This window comes from Zootoca vivipara, chromosome 7 (assembly GCF_963506605.1).
Source record: "Zootoca vivipara chromosome 7, rZooViv1.1, whole genome shotgun sequence".
NCBI classification, from domain to species: Eukaryota; Metazoa; Chordata; class Lepidosauria; order Squamata; family Lacertidae; genus Zootoca; species Zootoca vivipara.
The window spans coordinates 8,368,523-8,385,092 of record NC_083282.1 but is presented as its reverse complement, the minus strand read 5'-3'; the positions used below and the strand labels follow the sequence as shown (position 1 = coordinate 8,385,092).

The 16,570-nt window shown below is 41.2% G+C and overlaps 1 protein-coding gene across 2 annotated transcripts in view; it reads right to left on the bottom strand.

Moving 5' to 3' along the window:
- The window catches only part of KIFAP3 (kinesin associated protein 3), a 71,308-nt gene that overhangs the window by 37,693 nt on the left and 17,045 nt on the right, over positions 1-16,570 (bottom strand). Inside the window, exon 11 of one of the 2 annotated variants that reach the window (XM_035124014.2) lies at positions 6,452-6,552. In XM_035124014.2, the coding sequence (XP_034979905.2) occupies positions 6,452-6,552 (101 nt within the window). The other variant, XM_060276631.1, reaches the window with a different exon arrangement.

Genomic DNA, 16,570 nt, shown 5'->3' with positions numbered 1-16,570 from the left:
ATGGAAGACAATCTTACTCAGCTACGAGTGATAGCCAAAGAAGAAGACAGCCACATCATCTCAACATATCTGCCCCATGCATTGCTCAAATATGGTGGCAGACCTTGGTCACCAATGAAAACCTGAGTGGAAGTTGTGCAGCAGCTCTTTGTGGATGGTGTTGTTGGACAACTTTTAGGCAGGGAAAGAAAGGCAGTAAACTAGTCCTAGCACAAAAAAGTATATGGAAGATGGACAGAGTAATAGGCCAATATAAATGATCAAACACAACCAGTACAGGATGGGGTTGGGCAATGTCAAAAGTCCTTAAAGGTTCCTGAACACTTCATTCTTGGTCTCTCTTACCTCCTTGAGTGTTGGGTTTTCTTAATATTTCTTAATATTGATGTGGTCAACAGTGCTACTCAGTGGAATGTGTTTGATTGTAATAATGATTTGCATGGCAGCACACCTGTGAACTACCAACGTTTCAGCACACCTGTATCTTAACAATGTAACTAATTAGAGGTGGAGTTATGTGATGCAGCGATGTGATAGGGTAACTGATTATTTTGAAAACTGTATTTAAGTTGACCAAATGCTTTGTATGGTCTTTGTATGGCTGGTGTAGAGTGGTGAGTTCCAGCTGTTTGATTATTATTTAAAAATAAAGTAAGCAAAGATATTGCGGGCAAGTTTTTATTCCATTGCCCCAGTCACTGTGCAAACTCGGTTGGCAAAGAAAGCCCAACAGTGGGGAGACTCTGTTGCAACAGAAAAATAAAGATCTGCCTTGCTTTCACTGGATCCTGCCTCTATCCATTCTTCTCTGTCCGATCATGGGAATCACAATGATAGACCTTCTTTGCATTGGCAAGGCAGTTTTTAAAGCATTTCATCCTTAACAAAATTAACACCACATATTTCAGTTGCAAAAAGGCTGGGGTCAGAAAGAACATGATGAGTATCTTTTCGTTGCCATACTTGGTTTGCAAGAAGAAAAACCGCTGCCCGATCACAGTTATGCTAAAATGTTGCATTTCTCTATTTGAGGCAGCTGTCACTTGCAAGAGAGAAATGGTCTCAAACAGAACCATGAATTATATTATTGTTTCTAGACAATGAATATGTGATTTCAAGACTTTTTATCTGCTTCTGATTTGACCCAGGAAATCTTGCAAGATTTGGACACCCCATATAAATACAGGGAAGCAGGTTCACATAAACATTCTCAACTAACCCATCTCCACAACCCCTAATTGGGCCCTGCATTTCCCCACCTTCTCCTCCAACAATACAGCACAGCACTGCATTGCACTACAATGCAGTAAAATAATTCTCAACCTATTTCCCCTCTGTAACATGGACATCCTCTGTGCCCTATCAGCACAAGCAGCATTTCAGCAGCGTTACAAATCCAGTTTACGTAAATATTTCCTTTATGAGTTCCAGTGCTCAGATCCTTTCTGCTTCCCAATCCTAAGGGATCAAAAATGTTAATGTGGTATTTACCCTTTTGTCTTCCAGTATGAGGGCTAGAGTATTTTTCCCTCCAGGAAGAAATGAAAACGGCACAGTTCTGTAAAATGTCATCAGTTAGATTGCTAAAGTGGGTTCTGGCTCCGTAATTATATTATGGCCTCACAGTGATGAGGTTAAACCTGGTTTAACTAACACATATATTTTACAAGATAAATTGTCATCCATAATATGCTCCTAATGAGATCATTAAGGCTGTGACTCATTGATTAATATGGATAATTAAGGGCTTTTGCAAAGATACATAAAAGGAGGGCTTTTAATCTTCCCAGCTAAAGGACTGATTTTATCTTTATCTAAATGCCTTAAAGATAACCCACTCTCTAAAATTTAACTGACCTTCCGTTTGCTGCCAAATACTGTTGTTTCTTTCTGTAGAAAGTGACAAAAATTATTTGCCATATTTATTCCTACATTTATCTCCCACCTGCCCTCCAGGGAGCTCAGGCAATGTACTGTACAAACTTGTACATTACTCTGTTGTATGCTTATAACAACTCTGTGAGATCGTTAAGCCAACTGGCCCAAGGTCATCCAATAAGCTTCATGGCTGAGCAGGGATTTGAACCCTGATCTTCCAGGTCCTAGTCCAACACTATACCACCCTACCTCTCCATCTCCTTGGTGAAACCTTTGGTTCGTGTTCTCATTCTACAGCAACTTTCTCCACTCTGGCCTTTCATTGTCACATCTCGTCCCTCTTACCTAGATACAGAATTTCACCACCAGAAACATTTGCATCTCTCAAAGAGTTCACATTGTGTGACACTCCTATGATTTCTACGCTAGCTTCAATCCAGTCACCTATCAGTTATAGGAATTCTAAGGTCTCAAATATAGAATAATCAAATATAGAATAAATGTTGATACTTGCACAAGGTAAACACGCATACATAAGTACGGTATATAACCCACATGTCTAAAATAGTACATGAGAGCAAGCCAAAAGCCATCTTGTCTCTCCTAAAGACTCTCTATATTTCCTCTGCCTCCTTTAATCCCCCTTGCCTGAGAACACGCAGGCAGAGAGCAGTCAGGGGGAGTTCCTGAAGGGATTCCTCTCCTATATCTATGAACCTCCTTGGCATTAATTGTCATTGTTTGCCCAGATGCTCTGCACTGAGGGATGTCTCACACGCTAAAGTTTTGTGTAAACTGTGTCTGGAACCATGTGAAACTTAGGATCCTCAGGAATATCACTCCTTGGCCTGCCTGAGCCACAGTAACTCCACCTTATGTGTGATGTAATTTCTGACTGTTCATAGAGGGGATGCAAACCCTTAAAAGAGATGTTTCTTATTGGTTCTGGGTCTCTCTTTCCTCATTGCACGGAGGGGAGGGAACTCTTTTGCAACAGAAAAATAAAGATCTGCCTTGCTTTCCCTGCATCTTGCCTCCGTCAATTCATCTCTGACGGAACATGGACTTAGGGGACTCAGTTGGGCAGCAAAAGCCAACCACCCCTATTTTTCTATATCAGGCATCCCCAAACTGCGGCCCTCCAGATGTTTTGGCCTACAACTTCCATGATCCCTAGCTAACATGACCAGTGGTCAGGGATGATGGGAATTGTAGTCCAAAACATCTGGAGGGCCGAAGTTTGGGGGTGCCTGTTCTATATCATATCCAACACATAGCTTTTGTTTTTACCTCTGGCACCCTCAGTAGCCCTGTTCCCCCCCTTATGCTCCTGCAGGTCTGCCATCCTCAGCTGCTGGTAGACTTTGTAACACACGTGGGAACAGATCCAAACCATATATTAAGGCACATTCAATGCACATTGAAATGCACATATAGCTTCCCCCCACCCAACAATGTAGTTTTTATGGGATGGGAATTGCAGCTCTGGGTGGGGAAACTACAGTTCCCAAGATCTGGTTGGGGTGGGTGTCACATGCTTTAAATGTATGGTGCAGACCTGCCCTCAAGTCTTTTCTTCCTTACTATTCCACATGCTTGGAATACTCCTTTAATGTTCAGTATGCCCAGAAGTCTCTTAGAGTGCAACACCTTATATTTTTATTTTATTTTAAGCATTTATATACTGCTTTTCAGCTACACAACTGCCAGAGCAGTTTAATATTTGTGAACTCGTACTGGAGCAATGAAGAAAAAGATAATGTAATAAAGAACTGCAACAGAAGAGAGTTTAGGAAGTCAGAAAAACCTTTCTGTAGCAGCAAATTTCACAATGTACTGTGTGAAGGAGGGCTTCCTTTTACCTGTCCTTGATGCTTGGTTTTCATATCAAGAATGGGTAATGCTATAGAGCAGGAATTAAACAAAACATCTGCAAAGGATGTATCTGAAGAGATGTGCATGCACACAAAAGCTTATACCTAAAACTACTCAGTTGGTCTCTAAGGTGCTACTTTATAATTTTAAAGTTCTTCTGGAAGGATTCTTTTAAACACTTTCTTAGATCATATAACTTTTTTTGAAAACTTGATTCTTTTAAGGGAGTTTTTAGGCTTCTAAGAACATTCTTTTAAACTATCTTTTCAAAGAATTGTTTTAATTTATTTTGACTATGGCAGACCGACATGGCTACCTACTTGAATCTGCAAAGGACTTAATCTAAAATTGCAAAAGGGAATCCAACTAAGTCATACACAGTGCAGACCCACTGAATTAAATGATTTCAATAGGTCTTCTCTGACTATGACTAAAGCTCACCTGTAGTTTGTCTGTAAATTATCTATTGTATTTAGAAGATAAAATTGTCCTCTCTTAATTAAATGAAAAATGAATTGAAGTTAAAGTGTGCTGCCAGCGCTGAACTGCATTCCTGTAGAAAGGGAGGGAAGTCCTGTAATTTTATCTAAAGTAGTTCAAGTTTTTAGAATAATCCTTTGGTACAAGCTCCATGTTTCCCATTATGTCTTCATTTAATTTGATTGCTACTCATGCCACTTCAAAGGGGAGTGTAATTGCTGCCAAATAGGAAATATTAAAATTAAATTTGTTCTGCTTTTACTATGTCCATTGTCATCTTTTCTTCATTTAGCAGGAAAGCAGTAAAAGGGCTGCAGCGTGTGCAATGAAGAGGCAGTAGTTTTCAATCAGACAAGTCCCATATTGAGTATCAGATACCACAGCCCAGGACTAAAATCACTGTGTCTAGACTCTCTGGCACCTGACTTCACTTATTTACCAGTGACCAGAGGCCAACCCCCACAGCTTTCCGTTCATACACCTCAGTCCAGCCCTCTCCCTCTCCCCGGCTCAAACATCTTTGAATGATTATGCCTCAAGAACTGCATGCCTCAAGAATCTCTCTTGACTGGCTACTCCCTCACTCTTAATGTTTGAAGTGATGCTTTGGTTTCTGAACTTCAGCAGATAATGGTGGACAAAAGCAAAGGGGGCTGTCAAGAGAGAACGTTTACCAGCATTAAGCTAAAAAGAAGCTTGCAGATCAAAGAGAGGCCCAACTGACAACTGTGGTGGAAAAACATGTGGATAAGTAAGCTGCAGAGGAGTTTGCATACTGCTCTGTGGAGGAATATTGAATATCACTATGACATCACAGTGCAACCATGCCCTTTGATTGGCCAGGCTATTACCTATAAATGCTTTTATAAACATCTGGATGGCATTTGCACCTATTTAAATAAAGCATGCACTGCTGGGGTCTAAACAAGAATGGACTGTTAATGCTCACTTTTAACTCTTACTACAATAGCACCCATTAACTCGGGCAAGGCATGAGAGCCTTCCAGTGATACTGCATTCCTTTCAGCCACTAAAAATGGTTTTAAAAAAGATAGCAACCCAATGAACCTACAGGCTGCAAACCAAAAACCCACAGAAGCGTCTAACTCACAAAAGTGAGTTGATTTGCAGTCCATGTAGCACTTTTGTATAACCTCCAGTTACAAGCCTGAGAATTCAAATTTATTCTTTTAAGACGCAAGTTCTCACAGCTGCATATGTATTTGGATGCCGAAACAACTAGCAGGATTACAAACAAATAGAACAGTAATCACAACTCTTTATTGCCCTAGAAAAATGCTGATTAGGCAGACTTAACTTTTTAAAATTGAACGTAACCAGTTCGGAATATAAATACTAAAGGTAAGTAGTACCTCTGTGATGACAAACAGTACAAAATCAGACTATTAAAGGCTCTTCAGGAACTCATCAAGGCTGTTCGCTAACAGCTTTATTTTTTGCCATGTCAAACCACTGGCATGTGCAGTAAGAACCGACCTAGATATAACTGGAGTCTAAGTAGGTTATGGGGTGTTTAATATCAATTTCAACAGAAAGTAAGACCCAAACAATTAGGTCCAATTTACAGGGAAAAGGATGCGGACTTTGGGAGAACTAACATATCAAAATAAACTTATGCAGGAGATAAAAGAAGTCTAAGTTAGGTGAACCCAGTTTGAAATACCATGGCTTGAAAGACGTAATAAACATGAATATCTTACTACAAATTTTAGTTTGCTTTTAAATATTCCTTTTTCAGGAAAGTTACTAATGAATGGCCTGAACCAAGGAGAGTAACCTGTTACCACTGATCAGTGAAAGCTCAAAAGTATAGAAATCCAAAACTACATAAGTTGCCTGAAAACAGCAGAAAATCCCAAGACCATACAAGAAAGATAAATTTCAAAACCTTCCTGCTCACTGAGATTTTTCTGAAGCAGCAGCAGCTTTTTGCCGTTACAATTTCTAAAAATGATAATGAGCAGCACTGCAACAAAACAGAGGCGAAGCATTTCCCTGCTAAATCAATGGGCAAATCCTATTGCCTAGAAGAAAAATGGGTGGTTAACCCCCCCCCCAAAAAAAGCCATTGAAAGGCATTAGCAAGGGAGAAAATATTGTCACTTTTACTGTAATGTCCTTATGAATTCTGCTACAAGGAAACTGAAGATTAATCCAGTATGGGTGAAAAGGCCATTTGAAAAGAAAACACACCTACCTGAGGTATGCAGTCTGTGTATGCAAACATCGATTTAAAGCGATCATCCATGCTTATATGGTAGAGAATACACATGGCCACTTGCTTATAATTTTCATTAGCTACGGAAAAAGAAATGGACAAAAAGGATAACCTAGATGAATCCATCATGTTTGAATTGGCATTAATGCACATTTAACCAGGTTTTTAAAAGACTTCAGAGTTTACCATTTCGGAGACAAGCATTTGTACTATTCCACCGTTACTGCCCTTTAAAAATAAAAAAGGAACAAAGAAAACATTTTGAAGTAAATGCAACACCAGGCAGAATCAAAGAAAGAATCATTTTGGATACACCTTGATAGCACATTGAGCCAGTTGTTGTCTCTCCTGATTTATTCTTCATGCTCCCAAGTATTTCTCTCTTAGTATTAGGTTCTAATACTTCAGGATGTCAGGCTACCAGGTCTCTTCACTCCCACTGTTCCCCTGTCTTTGCCATTTCCTGCCCGTCCCAACCCTTTCAACTCAGTAAGCTAAGGATAAGCTTAGTGTTACGGAGCTGCCATTTATCATGGGAATTCTAACAGTTGATTCTGAAGATTCAACAAAGAACTGGGGATGAAGGCTTTTAGAGTATTAGTAGGCAACTCGTTCCATATTAAAGATCTAATCAAAAATAGATTTAGCACAGTCTAGCTGCATAGGTAATGGATTTTTCCTATGGAAATCAATGAAACTGAAAAGTACTTAATTTTAGATTAATCATGCCCACTGTGTTCTGAAGATAAGAGAGAATTGCTCTATTATAGGGGCAATTAACAATATGCACACCCCTTTTACCAATATGCATACCATTTAAAGAAAATTTCCTTAGTACTGTTAATGGTTTCGTGGTGAAGAGCAAGAGGGAACTGGCAAGAGAATCTGTAAAGATCCTACTGCAAGTCCAATCTAAGTTCAAAGTGCTTAGAAACCCACACTCACTCCTTCCACCGAATCATGTGGCAAATCCTTCTCTTGCCCCGCTCCCAATAAAAAAATAAAAAACAAAGCAGGGGGATGATATTGCACACAGCAATATAGCTTAGTATAAGCACTACAGCATCAACGCATTCCTCCTCCAAATCTAGTGTGAAAAGGAGGCTATTTCAGTTGTACAACCTACATCTTTGCCCACTCTAGACCTTGTCCCAGAACTTGAGGAATACATACACCCTGTCATTCCTTACGCAGGTCTGTGTCCTCTAATACAGTGTTCCTCAACCTTGGGCCTCCAGCTGTTTTGGAACTACAACTCCCATCATCCCCGGCCACTGGTCCTGCTAGCTAAGGATGATGGGAGTTGTAGTCCCAAAACAGCTGGAGGCCCAAGGTTGAGGAACACTGCTCTAATATAAATCACGGGCACGTTCCATATAACAGTCCAATGTTGATTATTTTCCCTTTGCCAATCTCAATTTGAAAGTGAGTTTCTCAACCACTGCAATATGCTAGAGGCAGCAGGTTGCTGAAAGCACGGGAAGAGCAAGAAAAAGGTTATGGGACTGGTAGCTCTTTGGTTTGTTACGCAGTTGGTCAAGTAGACCAAGACATTATGGGTGGTCAACACTCATTTTGTACTAACAACATTCGGAGAGCACGAATAACTGTCACATCAATTTCTATCACAAGGAGTTTTGATGTCATTGTGCATCTGCCAGTTATTTGCACTATGAGTGGACAAAGTTGGAAGGCAGATAGGCAAAGAGAAGGGAGAAGCACAGCACACCATATTGACCCAATTTGAGTGCAAGATTACATGATGTTTCATAGGGAAAGTCGTAGCAAGGCAACAATTCAGATACAAACACAAATGCCAATTCTATGCAAAGGTTTTTAAAAGACAAGGATAAAAATAGTCATATGATGCCTTGCAGAGAGACAAGCTGCTTAAAAACAACAGCATTTAATGACTAACAGTGCATTGGCCAAAACACTTAAGGACAGCTCTAGCAACTAACAGCCTGGACATTATGTATTATGGTAATAAGGTTAAATAATGATGAGCTCACTGGCTAATAAACTGGGTGGTCAGAAATACTTTGAATTTATTCCCACAGGAATTTATCATTGATTAATCAAATCATTATTCCAAAGTGTTATTCAATTGTCCTTTGCATTTATACTACCATTCCAGAACACTTGGTCATTCCCAGCTGAAGGCTGTTAATGCTCAACAACCCAGTCATTAGCAGCAATAACTGGTTTTTCTGTGGAAATTATTGCCATTATAAAATATACTCAGTGGTTTATAGAAATAATACCGTTAAATTTGCAGCTGCAGTTCATCTGGAACAGCTGGGGTGGAAAAATATTGTGTCCCTTGGGCTGTTTTCACAACAAGTTTTAAACAAATTAAAAGCTCCAACTACACATATGATGGATCCAAAGTTCAAAATTATTTTAAGCTTTTGAACATTAAGCAAGCCATGTAGCAGCAATTATGGACCAAAACTACTCTATTCTGCTCATTAGTACACAATCCCTAACCATGCTAGGGCTGCAATGCAACACTGAGGTTTTAATCCTCTCTCTACATTTTGTGACTTGTACGCCCTACTCATTAGAACCAATGTGACGCATCTGCGCTAAAGAATATGTGCACATCACTACATGAAACCCCGAAATGTATGCCTTCCTTTGCATACCATCCTATCACCTTTGCCTGCTCCCACACAGAACAAGACAATGCCTGTACCCTATTGAGCTTATTTTTCCACTTTTTGTTTTATTTCCCACATGTAATAATTTTTAGATTAACAGAGGAATTCCGCAAAAAAAGTCACACTGGCCAAGAGGCAATATGGCAGAAGTCCTACTATGCCGATGGAACATGAAATATGCTGCCACCATGGCAGATAGGCCAATGGAAAACTTCATCAGTGTAGCAGTTCTGCTGGCAAAAGTATGCCTTTGAAAACACCTTAAAGTGGGACAGGGTGGGAGACAACACAGGGAGGCACACACATATGCTATACCTCTCCAGACCATGAGCCCTGTCAATGGGGCAACTTTACACCAGCCCTGGAACTGAGACACAAGGAACGTCCCTCTCACTGACTGTATGACAAAGCATAAGATACGGTGGAATTAACCAGCAGAATTCTGCACCAGGCTGAAGTTTCTGAACCGTCTTCAGAGGTAGCCCTACGTATAATGTGTTGCAGTAATCCAGCCTAGCGGTTACCAGAACAAAGAAAACAGAAGTTGATCTATCCCTGTCCAGAAAGGGTCACATCTGGGCCACCAGCAGAAGCTGATGGAAGGCACTCCACAACACTGAGGCCACCTGAGCCTCAAGTGACACCAAAAGATCCAGGAATACCCTCAAGCTGCATACCTGCTCCTTCAGGGGCAAGTGTAACCCCATCAAGAGCAAGCAACCTTTCATCTATCACCCCACTAACAGTGCCTAGGTCAGGCATAGGCAAACTCGGCCCTCCAGATGTTTTGGGACTACAACTCCTATGATCCCTAGCTAGCAGGACCAGCGGTCAGGGATGATGGGAATTGTAGTCTCAAAACATCTGGAGGGCTGAGTTTGCCTATGCCTGGCCTAGGTCTTATCTGGATTAAGTTTCAGTTTGTTGGCTCTCATCTTCATTACTGAGGTAAGGCCATGGTCCCCGTTCATCCCTGTCTCACCAGAAAGGGTAAAGGAGAAGTAGAGCTGTGTGTCATCAGCATACCGGTATTGTTGACAATATACTCCCAAACTCCAGATAACTTCACTCAGTGGTTTCATGTAGATGTTAAACAGCACAGGGAATAAAATTAAACCCCGAGGAACCCCAAACTGAAGGCTCCATGGGGCCCATAGCTGCCAAGTTATCCCTTTTTTTAAGGGATTTTCCCTTATGCTGAATAGGCTTCCTCGCGAGAAAAGGGAAAACTTGGCAGCTATGATGGGGCCCCAAGCATCACCTTCTGGAAATGACCATCCAAGTAGCACTAGAACCAAATCCTGCAATATGGGTGAGCTTCCCTTCAAAAACAGGCAAAACTGCAATTTGTAATCCCACCCACCCTTGAATGACGTAATCTAGCACTGTTGAAACTTCAGTGCAAGCATAGCCTAGGATCTCTTTTGCCATAGGGCCTTCTATCTAGACAACTCTAGACCTACATGGATTATGGAGGCAAATGTTTTTCCAAGCCATGCATGCTGCAAATAGCACAAAACCCACCTTCTGAATAAATCTCTGAATAATTACTGTTTTCCCAAGGCCAATCCCTTTCATTCTTAATATGATTCAGCTAGTTACTGCTAGAAAGAAAAGGACACCTTAGGCAATGTTCACACACAAAATATTGAAACCAGCTGTGGTAGGACTGCCATAGGAATAAAGGTTTCCTCATTTAATTGGGAAAACAGGAGGAAGCATAACATTTTACTACCATGAATAACTTCAAGCAATCCTGATAAGAGACTATGCTGTGCTCTCAGGGCAGGACATGTGCTTTCTGTTACGATCTGCCACATCTAACCCCAATTGTTTGCTCACTTAATCGGGTTGGAAAATGTATGTTTCTTTATAGGATAAATTAGGCTTATTAAAATTAGAACAACATTGCTGTAGCCCATAAGAAGGTCCTTTCTCAAACAAATGTGTGAAACTGCATATTAAATTCATTATGAAAAGGCCAAGCCAGGGCATAAAGGAAAAGTTGGTTTAAAACTTCTTGGAAATAAATGTTCATAAAAATAATGGAACCTTTATTTTAAAAAAGAAAAAAGATCATAGCTCTGGTAGACAAAGAAGGCATTCAACTTTTTAAAAGTTGAAGATAAAACTGAACACAATAGCAGCATATATTTACACATATACAATACATGTGTAAAGACATAAAAACAAAGTTTATTTGCAGTTGTTTTTGACTATCAATTAAACTTTGTGAACAAGTTAAGCTTGAAGCGCAGATGGGCAACCTGGCAAAGTAGCCCAACTAGGAGAAGGAAAACTCAGGCCCTAAACCACTGCAGCCTTGTGGCTACACACTCATTCATTAAAAAGGCTTTGGTTGTAAACCCCAAGGAAAAATGTCTTGCAGTACATCTTTGGGAGAATAAAAGGCTAAGGAGTAAACCCTACACAAATCTGGAGTGGAGTCCCTAAGGCTGTTGGATAGTGTCTGATATGCCTCCTTCGGGCAACTCCTGCCACCAAGCTGGTACCAAATGTATTGCTTTCCTTTTCTTTGGACCACAACAGCAAGGCAGGGGCAAGTCTTGGGCAGCCCAGCACCTCCATACACACTACCCAAGTTTGCGTCTACGAGGTCACTTCAGTGTTGCAAGTACAGCAAAAGCACAGGAGGCAGCAGTTACAAGTTACAGTATAAGCACAACTTGATATGCCCAAACAGATATTTAGCACTTCGGCACTCCATGAACGTGTTTATCTCCAGATTTGAATATGATCATCTGTTTCGAGGTTCTAAATCACCACTTATTAAAGAAACAAATTGCAATACTTTCCTTCAGAGAAATCCGAAGTAGCAAACAGGTTTTGAAGACCAGGCCTTTCTCGGAAGGGGGTTTAGAAAAAATAACCACAATCAAAGTTAAGGCCATTCAATTATGCCACAAATGTGAAACTATGTAGCTGAGGTGGAGAATCATTTTGAACTGGGATTGTACAAACATTTTCTCATTCATTTTTTTTACCAACGGCACCACCCCTCATAGAACTGATTCAGGAAAAAGAACAAGGTTTTGCAGTCAAAAGAAGGTTAAAAACTATTTACTAACTTTAAAAATCATCTTGGTTAACATAGTTTTACGATGCCCCAATTTTGATGAACAATTCAACTTTATAGGCAGATGGATCAAGTGACTTCAGAGACAGGCCTTATTACACTATATTTGTCAAGAAAATTTTTCCTAGGGAAACAAAAGCTGGATCTAGACACATCAAAGAAGTGTTTCAATTAAATGCATCTCAAACTTTGTATGAGAAATCGAGTTAGCAAAAACAGAACTCCACAGCACCATCTGGTGTCACAGTGTTAGAATGCATAGGTAAAGGGACCCCTGACCATTAGGTCCAGTCGTGACCGACTCTGGGGTTCCGGCGTTCATCTTGCGTTACTGGCCGAGGGAGCAGCTTCCAGGTCATGTGGCCAGCATGACTAAGCCGCTTGTGGCAAACCAGAGCAGCACACGGAAACACTGTTTACCTTCCTGCGGTACCTATTTATCTACAGTCATACCTCGGTTTAAGTACGCTTTGGTTTGAGTACTTTCAGTTTAAGTACTCCGCGGACCCATCTGGAACGGATTAACCTCACCTGGAGTACTGTGTCCAGTTCTGGGCACCACAGTTCAAGAAGGATACTGACAAGCTGGAACGTGTCCAGAAGAGGGCAACCAAAATGGTCAAAGGCCTGGAAACGATGCCTTATGAGGAACGGCTTAGGGAGCTGGGTATGTTTAGCCTGGAGAAGAGAAGGTTAAGGGGTGATATGATAGCCATGTTCAAATATATAAAAGGATGTCATATGGAGGAGGGAGAAAGGTTGTTTTCTGCTGCTCCAGAGAAGCGGACATGGAGCAATGGATTCAAACTTCAAGAAAGAAGATTCCATCTAAACATTAGGAAGAACTTCCTGACAGTAAGAGCTGTTCGGCAGTGGAATTTGCTACCAAGGAGTGTGGTGGAGTCTCCTTCTTTGGAGGTCTTTAAGCAGAGGCTTGACAGCCATATGTCAAGAATGCTTTTATGGTGTTTCCTGCTTGGCAGGGGGTTGGACTGGATGGCCCTTGTGGTCTCTTCCAACTCTATGATTCTATGATTCTAATCCACTTTCCATTACTTTCAATGGGAAAGTTCACTTCAGGTTAAGTACACTTCAGGTTAAGTACAGACTTCCGGAACCAATTGTGTACTTAAACCAAGGTACCACTGTACTTGCACTTTGTCATGCTTTCGAACTGCTAGGTTGACAGGAGCTGGGACCGAGCAACGGGAGCTCACCCTGCCACGGGGATTTGAACCGCTGACCTTCTGATCAGCAAGCCCTAGGCTCTGTGGTTTGGCTGGGAAGGCCATTTCTTCCAAGCCACACCCACCTGCCCTAAACCCTAAACCACCTGCCCTAAACCTGCAAAGAATGATGCAGGAAGCAGGGAATGATAGGTGGACAACCCTCACTCACCTGTTAAAATGACCTGTTAAAATGACCCACAGGGGTTGGGGGAGATCAGGATCCAGTCCACTGGCCAGCTCTCTAACCCTGGACTACGGTATAACACCACTCAAGCATAATTTATCTGGGCCCAGCACTAACTTACAATAATCAATTCATTCTGCCACAATCCTCTTTATGTTCTGAAAGGTTGTCAAGAAAGGCCTTCCTGTCCTTTCAAAAGATGGAATGGTGCACTTAGATTGTTACAGTTCCTTTTGTTTAAGCTTCCAATGACTATCAAGCCACCTGATTCATATACAGTGGTACCTCTACTTACGAATAACTCTACTTACGAATGTTTCTACTTACGACTGGAGCTCCGTCCGCCATCTTGGATGCGGTTTAGATAGGATTTTTTTCTACTTACGAATTTTTAGATAGGGTTGCTTCTACTTACGATTTTTTTTCTCCCAATGCATTCCTATGGGATTCGACTTACAAATTTTTTCGACTTACAAATGTGTGTTCGGAACGCATTAAATTCGTAAGTAGAGGTACCATAGTAATGGTTAGTGGTAATGGGAGCTGTAGTCCATAACTTCTAGAGAGCAACCCATTAGCTCCCCCTGCTATCTTGACGGCCCAGTGCTTTTTCCCATGGGGGTACTCTGAGGCACACAGTACCAGCACCTTCTTTTCCAAATGTTAAAAGTGTGGCACTTACTAGAACAACTTCGTGGTGGGTACGGACACAATTTTTTCTATATAAAAAAGCACCCATAAGGCACCACGCAAAAATCAAGAAACAGAATGCAAAAATCCACCCCAAGTGTCTGTCTGTGTAGTATCCACAAGCGTGTTTCAAGCACACTGAGATCCCAACCTACTTTTTTCAGACAGGCCGACAGCCATTCCTCTTATTTTCAAACCAACACAAAACAGGGTCATGCCAGGATTACAAGAGAATTATGAGGAAATATTTTGTTGCTCACACCTCTCTGGACAAGGCTAGATGGAAACAGGCTCCCAAGGCTTGGGTTTTCAGCTGTTAGGGGAATAAAAAGCCATCTCTGTAGGATTTGCCTTGCCCAGCTTCACAACAGTCTGCACAAAACTTGCAGCCAACAAAAGAAAAGTACAGCTAACTAACTGATATGCGTGGTAGAAGTTTTTGACAGAACTGGCTGGCGGAAAGCAAGCTGGGTTCTTTCTGGAGACAAACAGGTTCATGAGGTGCTAAATATCTGTGTGGGCATATCAGCAGAAGTCTTTCGAGACCTTGTGATATGTGCTGCCTTTGTCAATATACCAAAGGACTTTCAGCCACTTAAAGCAACTGTTATGATGATCATATAAAAAGCAGAATGTAAGTGAGGGTTCAGAATTATAAATGTTATGCCCTTGCCAATAGGTAATTCAATATTACTACAAACAGTGACCTGTTTGAACTTCATCAGATTGGATGTCCCTCCAAAATACATCTTTTAGCTGGATGACTATGTAAAGTGATGATCTGGACAGAGAAATAAATATGCAGTCTTGTTATATTCCTGTACTAAAGAACTGCCACACAAATAAATATTGAGAACAGTGTTAGAAACTGAGATATGAAAGCTAGGAGCTAAATGGCACCTTAAACCGAGGTTATAAGGCAACAATGGAATGTCTAGGCATGCTTTTTTAATAATAAGAATACAAAGCTGAAAATGAATGACCTGCAGCTAAAATATTATGTTCATTTTTCACATAGTCTAGTCCTTCCCCTGCCCTTTTAAGAGGGTCTCTTTTCCAGTCTTCAGAGAGTAGCTGGAAGTGGGGAGGCAGAAAAAGGTCCTCCTTTCCTTCCACTCTGCAGTTTTAATCTGAAATCTTAGGCGCAGTACTGCACCCAGAGCTCAGAAACTGCTTGTGCTAATGAAATTCCCTGTCACAAAATGCACCTAGAACAATGTGAGTTTCGAACACTGATTGAGAATATCCAGAAACTAATTTTGCAGATGTTGTTGTTGTTGTTTAGTCGTTTAGTCGTGTCCGACTCTTCGTGACCCCATGTTCGAGAACACTGTCCAACCATCTTGTCCTCTGTCGTCCCCTTCTCCTAGTGCCCTCAATCTGTCCCAACATCAGGGTCTTTTCCAAGGATTCTTCTCTTCTCATGAGGTGGCCAAAGTATTGGAGCCTCAGCTTCACGATCTGTCCTTCCAGGGAGCACTCAGGGCTGATTTCCTTAAGAATGGATAGGTTTGATCTTCTTGCAGTCCATGGGACTCTCAAGTGTCTCCTCCAGCACCATAATTCAAAAGCATCAATTCTTCGGTGGTCAGCCTTCTTTATGGTCCAGCTCTCACTTCCATACATCACTACTGGGAAAACCATAGCTTTAACTATACGGACCTTTGTTGGCAAGGTGATGTCTCTGCTTTTTAAGATGCTGTCTAGGTTTGTCATTGCTTTTCTCCCAAGAAGCAGGCGTCTTTTAATTTCGTGACTGCTGTCACCATCTGCAGTGATCAAGGAGCCCAAGAAAGTAAAATCTCTCACTGCCTCTATTTCTTCCCCTTCTATTTGCCAGGAGGTGATGGGACCAGTGGCCATGATCTTGGTTTTTTTGATGTTGAGCTTCAGACCATATTTTGCGCTCTCCTCTTTCACCCTCATTAAAAGGTTCTTTAATTCCTCCTCGCTTTCTGCCATCAAGGTTGTGTCATCTGCATATCTGAGGTTGTTGATATTTCTTCCGGCAATCTTAATTCCGGCTTGGGATTCATCTAGTCCAGCCTTTCGCATGATGAATTCTGCATATAAGTTAAATAAGCAGGGAGACAATATACAACCTTGTCGTACTCCTTTCCCAATTTTGAACCAATCAGTTGTTCCATATCCAGTTCTAACTGTAGCTTCTTGTCCCACATAGAGATTTCTCAGGAGACAGATGAGGTGATCAGGCACTCCCATTTCTTTAAGAAC